Here is a 12,942-nt window from a genome sequence, read left to right on the forward strand (position 1 = left end):
CACTCCTGCGCATGCGCACGGGAGTCGACAAATTAGGCAAATCCATTCTTGGACTTGCCGCATTTAGGGCGCCTGCGCGCCGCTGTCTACGGCGCATGCGCCGTAGACAGCGGTGCCCATTTTCGGGCAAATATCTCCTAAACCATATAGGTTTAGGAGATATTGCTTGGACCTACAGGTAAGCCTTAATCTAGGCTTACCTGTAGGTCAAAGTGGTTTGAAGGGGTTTACTTCCTCTTGAAGGATAGATCCGGGAGAACTGCTGTTACAACCACATTAAACTCCTGCTTGACTAAAAATATAAAAAATTTACCTTGCACAATAGTAAATTCCCCTTATTTAGCAAGGCACACCTCTCCCTTCCTGAAACACTACATGTTAGGGGAATAAGATAACAAATAAGATTTATTGTCATTGTAGAAAACAAATTCACAATGAAATTACATTTCTACTCCACACATTATTCATATATGGGTAATGGGGAAGGGAATTCCATAAACTACTTTCTCCTTTACCAGACTTCTGCCAGCTGTGCCTAGAAGAGGGTGATGCCATTGTCAGGCTGGCAAGATCCCAAGGAATGCTGAGCAGCCAAACCTGCCCAGTTTCAGCATGTACAAGCTTCATGAATGTCCTCCAGGGAAAGGTAATCTATTGGAGCAATGCAAAATACTGCAAAGAACTTACAAAAATAAAATAAAAAAAATTAACTTTTTTTTACTTAAATAATGACATAAAATCATCAATCACATCCAAACCACAAACATTTCCCTCCATATCCTCTACCTGCATAAAAACATATCACAGGCTTTCAAACCAAGCACGTCCTGATCTGAACGTAAAAACTGAATGTAACAACAAAAAGTTCTCCAGTACTTGTTTGGCAATCCTCTGAAAGGGTTAAAGCACTGTACTTCATGACATCTTAGCTGTACAACAGACTGGTATAGATATAGTACACTGGAAGATGTAGATGTGTGGCATCAATAATTAATTTCTCTGTAACACTTAGCTACCCATACTATGGGTATCAATGTTGAATCTGTACAATGAGTATGGTTACATTGTCGGCAGCACCTCGCCGCACTGCTTCATTAGCAAGGCGATGGCAAGCAGATTCATAGCGGGTATCCATGTCTCCAGGATCCTCCTCTGCCTGGGCACTTTCATCCTGTGAAGAACGAAACAGAAGGAAAGTCAGCAAGGTGCCAGCTAGGGCTGGAAATCATATTTCACTGGCTCTGAATATTTACCTGCACTTGGCTTAAGATGAAGTTTACAGCTTCTTCAGCTGAGAAAGCTTTAAAAAGACCATCACAGGCCAGCAAAACAAACCTGCAAAGCAAACATTAATATTATGTCAACTTCTACAGCGTAGATAATAGAGAACTGGACATAGTAGCTGCAGCCACTTCCTGTTTGTACAGAGCAGATGTGTAGCAACACCATTTACTACTGCATGCAGGCAAAAGCATCAACCAGCCAGCAATGAGAGTGCAAGGTAGGAGCAGAGGCATTCAGCACTAGTGTCAGCAAACTTGAGCTGGACCAAGCCAAGTGTCAAAGAGTTTAAATTATTCAATCCATCTTGCAGAGAACTCACAAAAATGCCTGTTCTCACACAACACCCCAACCATGTCTAAAATTAGATCGATTTCTCTACATCACTTCCCCTTTAAGCACCTCCTACTTGAAAAACAAAGCTTCCATGGCCATTTATCAAGCATTCTTCAAGGGTTTTCAATAGTTTATAAACTCAACTAAAATATGTCAAACACATTATACCAACAGCATGCAAATATGCGACTTCTAGGTAGGTGGGTCTTGGTGCTGAGTGGCCACATATGTGCGTGCAATATTACAAAAACAGGTGTGCAGAAAGCACTCGCCCTGCAAGTTACTTACAGCTAACAGAGCTCTGTCTGATCATGTGACTGCCGTGACAGCCAATTATGGCAGTCAGATCATTTTAAACCCTGCCCTGCCTCCCAGAATCTGAAACCCCTTAAAAGGGAAGTGCCAAGGGGTTCATGAGTATACCAAATAAATCTATAAATAGCCGCGCTAACTAATACATAAATTATTTGTGTTCAAATCAACATATAAAACACAAATATTCAACCAAATAAAGTTCACCACCACTGTGAGATGTGCTCCAAAAACAACATTTACATTATTATCAAAATAAAATGTCCATTGAAAAAGTCACTCAGTGCCAATAGTGATTTCTTGCATGTAATCGCTTATATGGTGTTTCACCCAGGTTAATCGTGACTACATCCGACACCCTCTAAAGTTCACACCAGGTGGCAATATAGTTAGAGCCTGCTCAATATGTGTGTGTTTAGACCCCTGTTTAGATCTTTCATGTGGTACCAGAGATGTACAGATATATTTGCACATGCATTAATGTCAGCAGATAAATAGCCATCATTGCGCAACATCCAAAATGTATTCAATAATAAAAAAAAAAAAATCCATAGAAAGTGGTTTCACTCACATTTTATAAAGTGCCCTTAGACCGGCACAAAGTCTATCCAGAAATCAGCTATGCCTATATTAATGCTGCCGATTCAAACCTCAGTCTCAGTGTGGGGCAGGCTTATTGAGTATAGCTTTGCTCTTTATAATTAACATACATGTGGCCTTGGGTCCCCCACAGTAGTGCATACACAAAGTAATCTTCTCTATTTGCACGGAGATCTGGAAACTTTATTATTGTCTAAGCTGTAAAATGGGCTATGGAATTCTGTGTCTGATTATGCTTTTGCTGCCCCCCCCCCCCGTTAAGTTAGAAGAGGCCTAATAAAGCCTTTTTTTTAGCACAAAGACCAGAGTTTGATCTACATTTGTTCATAAAAACCCATCCAATTTTATTTTTTATTTTTTTGACCTGACTAATATGAAACTGAAATAAAATTCTTTCAGTTTTGCAAGATTAGAAAAGGTCAAGTTTATTATACTACCAAACGGCTCCTCATATTTAACCACCCGGAGGATTTGACTGCTCAATGACCAGAGCACTTTTTACAATTTGGCACTGCACTGCTTTAAATGGCAATTGTGCAGTCACGTTGTATGCAATGTTGTACCCAAACAAAATTAGCGTCCTTTTGTTTCCCACAAATAGAGCTTTCTTTTGATGGTATTTGATTGCCTCTGCGATTTTCATTTTTTGTGATAAAAAAACGGAAAAAGACCAAAAATTTTGAAAATCAATATTTTCTACTTTTTGTAAAAAAAAAAAAAATATCCAACAAACTCAATTTTAGTCACACATTTAGGCCAAAATGTATTCAGCCACATGTCTTTGGTAAAAAAAAAAAAAAAATGTCAATAAGCGTATATTTATTGGTTTTCACAAACGTTATAGCGTCTACATTTCATTCAGAATTCATGCAGCTTTTAGTTTATGACTGCCTATCTCATTTCTTGAGGTACTAAAATGGCAGGGCAGTACAACACCCCCCCCCCCCCCCATAACCCATTTTGGAAAGTAGACATCCCAAGGAAATTGCTGAGAGGCATGTTGAGCCCATTTAATATTAATTATTTTTGTCACAAGTGAATGAAAACACATTACACAAAGTTGTCACTAAATGATATATTGCTCACACGTGCCATGGTTATATGTGGAATCACACCCCAAAATACATTCTGCTAGTTCTCCCAAGTATGGGGATACCTCATGTGAGACTTTGTGGGAGCCTACCGTGTACAGGACCCCGAAATCCAATTACCTCCTTCAGGATTTCTAAGGGCGTAAATTTTTGATTTCACTCAACACCCAAAGTTGTCACTAAAGGATATATTGTTCAAACATGGCATGGTTATATGTATAATTACACCCCAAAATACATTCTGCCGCTTCTTCCGAGTATGGGGATACCACATGTGTGAGACTTTTTAGCAGTCTAACAGCGTACAGGCCCCCGAAAACCAATCACTGCCTTCAGGCTAACGGCATAAATTTCACAGTTTCGGAGGCCATGAAATGCCCAGATAGCATAACCCCCCCCCCCCCCCCATATGACCCCATTTTGGAAAGTAGACACCCCAAGTTATTTGCAGAGAGGCAGCAAGATGTTTCAGGGCCTCTGTAACTGTGATAGGTAGCGAGGAGTAAAATCCCAATTTTTCGCCTTTAGAAAGCCTGAAACTTAAGGCGGCAATTGTTTTTTGGGGTCCTGTATGCGGCTAGGCTCACAAAAAGTCTCACACATGTGGTATCCCCATACGCAGGACAAGCAGCAGAATGGATTTTGGGGGCCAATTCCACATATAAACATGCCATGTTTGAACAATATATCCAGTCAGGAGTGCTTTATTGAAGGAAATGCTACAGTACAAATATCGAGAATACAGATGCAGTACATGCAACACTGCACGTCATCTCAGATTTATGCAAAATAAAAATTACACAAAGAATATATCCTTTAGTGACAACTTTGTGTAAAAAAAAAAAAAAATTGCAATTTTCCCGAAAATATTCCATGAACGAGAGAGAGAGCGCGAGAGAACGAGAGAGAGCGCGCGAGAGAACGAGAGAGAGAGCGCGAGAGAACGAGAGAGAGAGCGCGAGAGAGAGAGAGCGTGAGAGAGAGAGCGAGAGCGATAGAACGAGAGAGCGAGAGAGAGCGATAGAACGAGAGAGAGCGAGAACGAGAGAGAGCGAGAACGAGAGAGAGCGAGAACGAGAGAGAGAGAGAAAGAGAAAGAACGAGAGAGAGAGAGAGAGAACGAGAGAGAGCGAGAGAGAGAGCGATAGAGAGCGAGAGAATGAAAAATAAAACCACAACTATTTTTGCCCTTTTTTTATGTGTTTATTTTGACTTTTATAAAAATTATAAAAGAAAAAAAAAACTGTAAACTGAATGTTGCAGATTAGGGTCTCTCAAAATGTGATGGCATCACATCTTTCGAGACCCTGTGTACGTGTGCCTAGGACTGTGTAGTGCTGTACCCTATGCTAATACTCAACTAGTGTGTAGTAGCGTTCGAAACACCAATGCAAAGACCAGGTCGGTCAGGACAGGAGGGACAATAAAAGCAGGCTTCACGCCTATATCCGCGCTTTCTACAGACACGTCATCTTCTTTGGGGGTTTCCAAAGAGGACATGCAGAAAATGCCTCTCATACAGCCGGCTTACTGCATTTGGATTGGGAAGTTGGGCCACAGCACCATCTGGAAACAGAAGGGCTGTAATTTAAGGAAGGATCCAGGTCGTCCTGAAGCTTTGTAGAGCACATAAGCATTCAGTAAAGCCAATTGAAATAAGTATACATACACTTTTTTGTACCATCGTCTGGCCTTACGGGCAATTAGGTATGGTGCCAACAACTGGTCATTGAGGTCCACCCTTCACATATTAAGGTTATATTCGTGGACACAGAGGGGTTTCTCCACAACACCAGTCGCCGTAGGCATTTGGGAGGAAGGGAGGACAAAACAAAAACATTCTTATTATTCCTCCACTTCACAGCGAGCAAATTATTACATCTCAAGCAGGCTCTCTCCCCCAGCCAAAGACGGGTATCTACACGCCGCTGGGGTAAGCCTCGGCGATTAGATCGCACGGTGCCACATGAGCCAATTTTTTGATCAAACAAGTGAATAAAAATTAGCACGCTTGTGTAATAATGGTGCACATACAAGCGGTACCCCTTTCTGAATAAGGATGACACCAAGTCCCACACACAATCTTACCAGCGCTCCCTATGTAGTCTGGGCAGTTCTCCGGCTCTACGTAACTATCTCTTCCCTCGTAAACCATAAAACTATACGTATAGCCTGTGGCCTTGTCACAGAGCTTATACATCTTGACCCCATATCTGGCACGCTTGCTGGGTAGATACTATTTTAATGACAAGCGGACAGAAAACTTAATCAGGGACTCATCAACGCAGACAACTTGATGGGGGAGTAAACAAGGCTGCAAAGCGTTGGCTGAAGTGGTTTATAATGCGCCAAATTTTGTAGAGTTGATCAAATTCATGGTCAATCCGAGTTCATTATCGTCATGGAGGCAGAGAACACGGCATATAGTGCATTGAGTCAGTGGACCAATATGACCGCAACTCACTCTTTTTAGTTATGACCATGAGGAGTGATAGGCCCAGGAAGGTCTAAAAGCGGTGTTACAGCCACGGTTTTTTTTTTTAAAGACAGCAGCTACAAACACTGTAGCTGCTGACTTTTAATAAGGACACTTACCTGTCCAGGGAGCCCACGATGTCGGCCCCCCAAGGCTGATCTGTCCATCGGATTGGGTGCCAGCGCCGTCATCTTAACGAAGGAAAACAGGCAGTGGAGCCTTGCTGCTTCACTGCCCGTTTCCTACTGCGCATGTGCGAGTCACGCGGCTCTTTCTGAATGGCCCTGTTGATTTCTGGGACACACGTCACAGAAGACAACGAGGCAGCTTACTGAAGAGGAGGAAGCGAAGGCACATCGCCGCAGAGTAGGAAGAGGCAGATTTGGAAGACTGCCTAGCAACAGGGGTTTCTGGCAAGTAAAAAAAAAAAAGATTTTTTTTTTCAAATTTTATTTATATATTTTTTTGAGAATATTAATGTAATTTTTTATTTTAGGGTGGACCTTTGCTTTAAATTCCTAAACCGTAATTGGCTTCCATTCTCTGGCAAGGGTCAGCTGGGGATTAGTGGCGATGAAGCATATAAATTGCTTTGGTCCGCAATAGATCTATAGAGATCTTCGGTGAAAAAGAGCGAATAAAAATAAAGACGCGTAAAATCAACTGTTTCCACCTGAATTCCGGGTTGGCCAGTGAATGGGTGAGGTATGGATGCTGCAGAAGTGGTGGGCTCCCAATTAGGATTGGCGAATACAGCAGGAAGGGCACTATAGGCTTGACGGGCCTGTCTTTGTCTTCTTCTTGGTGGCAGCGGGACACTACTCGTGCTAGCCACTTCGCCAGCTTCAACTGCACTTATGGAACTCGCCACGTCACCACGTGATACTGCAGTGCTTGTAGTACGACCAGGATGTACAAGGCCGCTGGTGCTTGCCAGTTCACCAGAAAAATGCGCGGCACTAGTACTGGCTCTCTGCTCCATACGAGAGCCCAGCAGTTCTTGCAGCTCAATGTTGATATTTTGGTCTCTAAATTTACTGTTACAGTAGTGAGACTCACAAGAAAAAAAAAAAAAAAAAAAGCACCCGACTGTCAGAGACTGATGCAAACACTACCAAAAAAAAAGGTTAGGAGTTCACAGGGATCAGGCTCTGCGAATGCTGCAGTTATGCGTGTTGTGTTTTTGTAAGTGACAGTGATCGATTGATAATGCATTTGGGTGGGCTGGTCGGAAGGGCTAAATGCAGGTGCTGGCAGGTATCTGGGCTGATCCAGCTAACACTAGGGTTCCCAAAAATGCAAACTGCTGGGGATGCTAATATAGTTCTGATCAGATATTGATCTGTTCAGACACTATACTACTAAGGGAGGTGCATTTTGCGTGCGTGGGTGTTAGCGCTACTGGCACCAATCTGACCCTGCCTGGGGTGACGCAGACCCTGACTGACTCTAAAACCTAACTGATGTCACCTGCCAGGTGATCAGGGGGTTAAACCTTTATTGGGTAATATACGGCAGTTGCCCTGATGCTATAAAAATCCAGCTAACCAGCGTCCCCCATGAATCTTATACAGTGATCACCGGGTTAAGCCTTTATTAGGGGGGTCCCCTAGACCTATCTGGGCCTATCACTAATTACCCTTACACTTATTAGTGTCACTACAGTGATCGAAAAAATATAAAAAATCTGAACACTGCACTGGGTGACAGTGACAGGGGGTGAAGGGGTGTTGATTGGGGTGGCAAGTGTACCTATGTGAACTGGTGTCAGTGTAGTGTTGGTGCACTTACTGCGAGATGCTCTCTCTCCACTGTCTGGAACGGAAAAGACCGACACGAGGAGAGATGACATCACTTCCCCTGCTGTGTTTACATTTACACATGCAGGGGAAGGATCTCATTCGCTAGGAGCGATCACCAGGTCCAGGCCAGATTTCATTGGCCCGGGGATTGATCGGTTCTCGAACTAATCCGATCGGCGCGGCCGCCGTAACATAACGGCGATTTGCCTGCCCGTGCCATTCTGCTGCAGTACAACTGCGGCGACTGGTCGGGAAGCAGTTAAAGATCTTCTCACCCGACTCCCTATACAATGTGCTTCCCTACCAATTACTATGAGAGCTCAAGCAATGAGACCCCGCTCTCCTGCTGTACTCTCCGTGATGTAAAATGAAAATTAAAGAATAAATAAATCCTGCAGACGGTTGGTAAAAGGTAGTAGATGTGAACTTATACCTTACATTGGGATCTCTTCATTTACCTGTCATTGTCAGTAAGAGGACACCTTCTCACATCTGGGCTGTTGATTACGCCACATCGTTTGAACTGTCCATCTCCGAGTGATCTAGAAACCTCCAATACACCCAAAACTCTGCCATCTCTGTGGAACGTGATTAAAAGAACAAAATAAATATAATTTCAAAATCATACTAAAAACTATGATTTGAGAGCGGAAAAAAAAAAACGGAAGTACGTGTCAGAGATAGGCTGCAAGAAACAGAAAAAGAGGGAAGAGAAGGAGGAGGATGAACAGAACTTCCCAATTTAGGTGAAGTTCCACTTTAAATGAGTGCAGTAGTGATTTAGCAGCAATGCTGTCAATTTGTCTTTTAAAGCTAAGTGAGATTCTGATGGAAATAGTTTTTTGTATTTGTAGGCATGCAGTTAAAAAAAAAAAAAAAAAAAAAAAAAAAAAAAAAAAAAAGTTGAGTTCATGCATTGTAAGGTTCCATAAGGCAGAGTAAGATAGTGTGAAGTCTTCTGTGAAAGGGATTGCAGCAGGGAGGCATCTTGCTCTCCATATGTTGGTGAAATATTTTCTGCAAATTTGACCCTCGGGCAAGGCAGTAAGTGTAGTGTGGCTTAGACTGATAACTGACTGGCATTTCACAGAAATTGCTTATTCGGCAGAACACTGTACACACCCCAAAGGCAGGGGCTCCTCCACCCAGAAGAGGGATGTAATGGGATGATTCAAGACAAACATGATTAAGTAACACTTAAGAGGTATCAGATACGATCTGCCAGTTTAATCACTTAAAGGGAGGCTTTACACTTTTGTAATAACAAGGGAGGTTATCCTGTGTTCATTTTGTATGGCTGAATTGAGTGAGATCATGCAGAGATGTAAACTGTTCGTTATAGCAATAGCGCAGCTCACCTCACATTTCCCCCTGCTTTTTGTATCCTCATCCGTTCTTCATACTGAGTGGGATTATGTTCTCTACTCAAGCTTAATACAGTGGGCTTCTGAGTTTCCTCATTCATCCTACACATTATCGCCTTTATAAAACAAGAGATAAAGATTACAAAAGAAAATAGAACATCAGGACATCAGACTACCTATAGGCACAACAAGACTAAGCAACTATAGTGTGGGTCTTTCATCGGTTGGGTCATTTCTTAAATAAGCCTCACCAAATATTTTATTTGTTACTCCTGTCCCCCAGGCGACAACGTGCATGTATTCATCAGCAAGCTTATCCCCTTCGCTGCTGTTCAATCTAGCAAGGAGACGGATATTTAACTAGCAGTGACTGACATCACTTGTCTTGGGCACCAGGTGCCTCAATGGAACAAGTGACACACCACTGGATAAAAGAAGGTGGTGTGTCAGCTCACTTGTTCCAGTCCCTCTAACTTCAAGCAGTGATGGGCTCAGTTGGATTAGCCACCTGGTGAGCCAACTTCATTGGATGCCAAGAGGCAGGCTGCATAGCATCTTTGGTTGCTAGGAGAAAAGCAGCCATGCATTGACATCATTGGCTGCTAGGACAGAGGTGGACAGGACACACAGCGCATTGCATTTCTGTGGTGCAGGCAGCCCATAGCACAACTTCCAAGGATGCTGGGCAACCTGGCCATCTGTGTTCTGGGTGGCGAATTTAGCCAAGTTTGTGTGGAAACACGGAGGTGGTGGAACAGGTGAACTTGACAGGTGTACTTATTGAACAGGGGGGTGGTGACAATTGGGCTCTGCCTCAGCCCAACATTAGTAATGTCCACAAATCAGGCTTCTAGTAGGGGAGGAGCAGAGAAGCTGAAAAGCAAGAAATAAGGGACTTCCTTCACTTCTTAAGCATCTTAGTCCCTACAGAGAAGTTATATTAAGACAACAAAAATAAGCAACGGACTAAAAGGCATATTTCCAGTATGCTAAACATCATTTGATATGTACACCCAAATGTGAACTTCACTCCTAGCTTCCCTAAGTAGCCTTCTCCCAAATCCACACTCAGTTTGTCGAAAAAAGAATGTACCCACCCCTCATACTTATTATTTCTCTTTTCGATAAATCATTCCTTTCGGAACATCACCTTTTTTTTTTTTGCAAGTAGACCATTACATAAACACACAGATGGGTTTACCTAGCTGTTTGGTATGTTGAATTACAAACAAATACAGTGGCGAAAATAATTATTTGATCCGCTGCAGATTTTGTAAGTTTGCCCACTTACAAAGAAATGAAGGGTCTATCTTTATGTAATCATAGGAGTAAAATAAGTATTTGACCCCCTACCAACCAATAAAAATTCTGGCTACCACAGACTGGCTACTGTGTGTGCTACACAGATTAATCCTGTCAATTTAGGAAGGTGCTCCTAACTACAACTCGTTATGTGTATAAAAGACACCTGTCCTTGGAATCTCTTTCTTCCATTCAAACCTCACCATCATGGCAAGACCAAAGAGCTTCTCAAAGGACATCAGAGAAAGGATTTCAGACCTGCACAAGGCTGGAATGGGCTACAAGACCATCAGTAAGAAGCTTGGTGAGAAGGAGACAACTGTTGGATAAATTATTTGCAAATGGAAGAAATACAAAAATTACCAACAATTGCCCCTGGAGCTCCATGCAAGATTTTGCCTCATGGGGTAAGGATGATCATGAGAAAAGTGAGGGATGAGCCCAGAACTACACGATAGGAGCTTGTGAATGGTCTCAAGACAGTGGGGCCACAGTCACCAAACAAACCACTGGTAGCACAATATGCCGCCATGGCTTGAAATCCTGCAGCACCTGCAAGGCCCCCCCTCAGGAAGGCACAAGTACAGGCCCATCTGAAGTTTGCCAATGAACATATAAATGATTCAGAGAACGATTGGGAAAAGGTGCTGTGGTCAGATGAGATCAAAATTGAGCTCTTTGGCATTAACTTCACTCTATGTGTTTGGAAGAAGAAAGATTTCTGGCTATGACCCTAAGAACATCATCCCTACAGTCGAGCACGGAGGTAGAAACAAAATGCTTTAGGGTTGTTTCTCTGCTAAAGGTACAGGCAGACTTTGCTGCATTTAAGTGCCAATGGGGCAATGTATTGTAAAATCTTTGATGGGAACCTTCATCTTGCTGTCCAAAACACTAAAGATGAGTCTTCCAGCATGACAATGACCCAAAACATACCGCCAAGGCAACAAAGAAGTGGCTCAAGAAGAAGCACATTAAGGTCATGAGTAGCCTGGCCAGTCTCCAGACCTTAATCCTATAGAAAACTGAAGGAGGGAGCTGAAACTTAAGAGTTGCCAAGCAAAAGCCAAGGAACCTTAAGGATTTTGAAAATATCTTTAAAGAAGAGTGGACCCCAAATCCCTCCTGAAAGGAGTGCAAACCTGGTAACCAACTACAAGAAACATCTTACCTCTGTGTTTGCCGACATGGGTTTATCCACCAAGTACTAAGTCATGTTTTGCCTGGGGATAAAATACTTATTTTACTCACTGAACTGCAACTCAATTTATACCATTTGTATCATGCGTTTTCTTCTGCATTTGTGGTCGATATTCTGCCTCTATCATTTAAAATACACCTATAATAAAAAATTATAGACCCTTAATTTCTTTGCAAGTGGGCAAACTTACAAAATCTGCAGGGGATCAAATAATTATTTCCCCCGCTGTATCTACTGTATATTTCGGTGTAAAAGGCCACCAGACGTATAAGCCGACAGCCCTAATTTTACCGTATTTCCTACAGTTTTTGCCTATACTCACTGTATAAGACGACCCCCTCCTTCCGAGGCTTCATATTTCCTTCTTGCTGGAGTCATACTGCGCTGAGCCAATCACCGCGAGCAATCTATTCTATTAATGAATACAGAGCTTGCTCGGATTGGCAGAGGCTGCAACATCAGCCCGCTCCTCTCTAACGCTCAAAGCCAATACGAGCAGGCTACTGTATGTAGCCTGTTCGGATTGGCAGAGGTTGTTACTCCAATCTGAGTAACAGAACAGACAGTAACAGAATCTGTTCTGTATTCATTAATAAAAATACATTGCTCGCTGGGATTGGCTCAGCGGTGTATACTGTATATAGCCGAAGCTACATACGGTATTACCGCACATCCGGCGGGCTGACATACAGCTGGCTGCATTTTATACACGGTGTATAAGAGGACTCCTGCTTTTTGCCTGTTATTTTAAGTGCAAAAGGTCCTCTTATACGCTGGAAAATATGGTAACTTTTATATAGTTACATATTGTATGTTGTAAGGTTGAATAAAGACACCCGTCCCATCCAGTTTAAGCTGAGTGTGCGCATGCACGCACCTGTTTTCCATATTCCTTTACATCGTGCTCGCTATAAAAACACATCTAAAAGCTTTAAGATTTGTTTTTACTTGACCTACACTCTCCGCTGAAGGACTAAAGAAGGGAGTTCCACATCCAAATCACTTAAGATTGAATGGATTCTCGTCCAGTTTCATTGTGTGGCCGTGTGTCTTTTTTAGAGACCTAAGATTAAACATTTTTTTTCCCAATGCTAGTCATCATTCAAGGTTTTTGTACATTTCTCTCATATCCCCTCTTAAGCATCTCTTCTCCAAGGAGAATAAGCTTAATGTTTGT

General features: G+C 42.5%; 1 protein-coding gene across 2 annotated transcripts in view; it reads right to left on the reverse strand.

Moving 5' to 3' along the window:
• Positions 1–387: 387 nt before the first annotated feature.
• ILKAP (ILK associated serine/threonine phosphatase) overlaps positions 388–12,942 on the reverse strand; it is a 34,097-nt gene continuing 21,542 nt past the window's right edge. For both annotated transcript variants that reach the window (XM_077488500.1, XM_077488499.1), the window contains exons 7-10: positions 9,257–9,378; positions 8,357–8,476; positions 1,254–1,335; positions 388–1,171 (exon numbers count right to left, since the gene is read on the reverse strand). In XM_077488500.1, the coding sequence (XP_077344626.1) occupies positions 1,031–1,171; positions 1,254–1,335; positions 8,357–8,476; positions 9,257–9,378 (465 nt within the window). In that variant the 3' untranslated portion in view covers positions 388–1,030. The remainder of the gene's footprint in view (positions 1,172–1,253; positions 1,336–8,356; positions 8,477–9,256; positions 9,379–12,942) is intronic.

This window comes from Lithobates pipiens, unplaced genomic scaffold (genome assembly GCF_037356315.1).
Source record: "Lithobates pipiens isolate NorthernLeopardFrog02 unplaced genomic scaffold, aLitPip1_a1.2 Scaffold_18, whole genome shotgun sequence".
In the NCBI taxonomy this organism is placed as follows: Eukaryota; Metazoa; Chordata; class Amphibia; order Anura; family Ranidae; genus Lithobates; species Lithobates pipiens.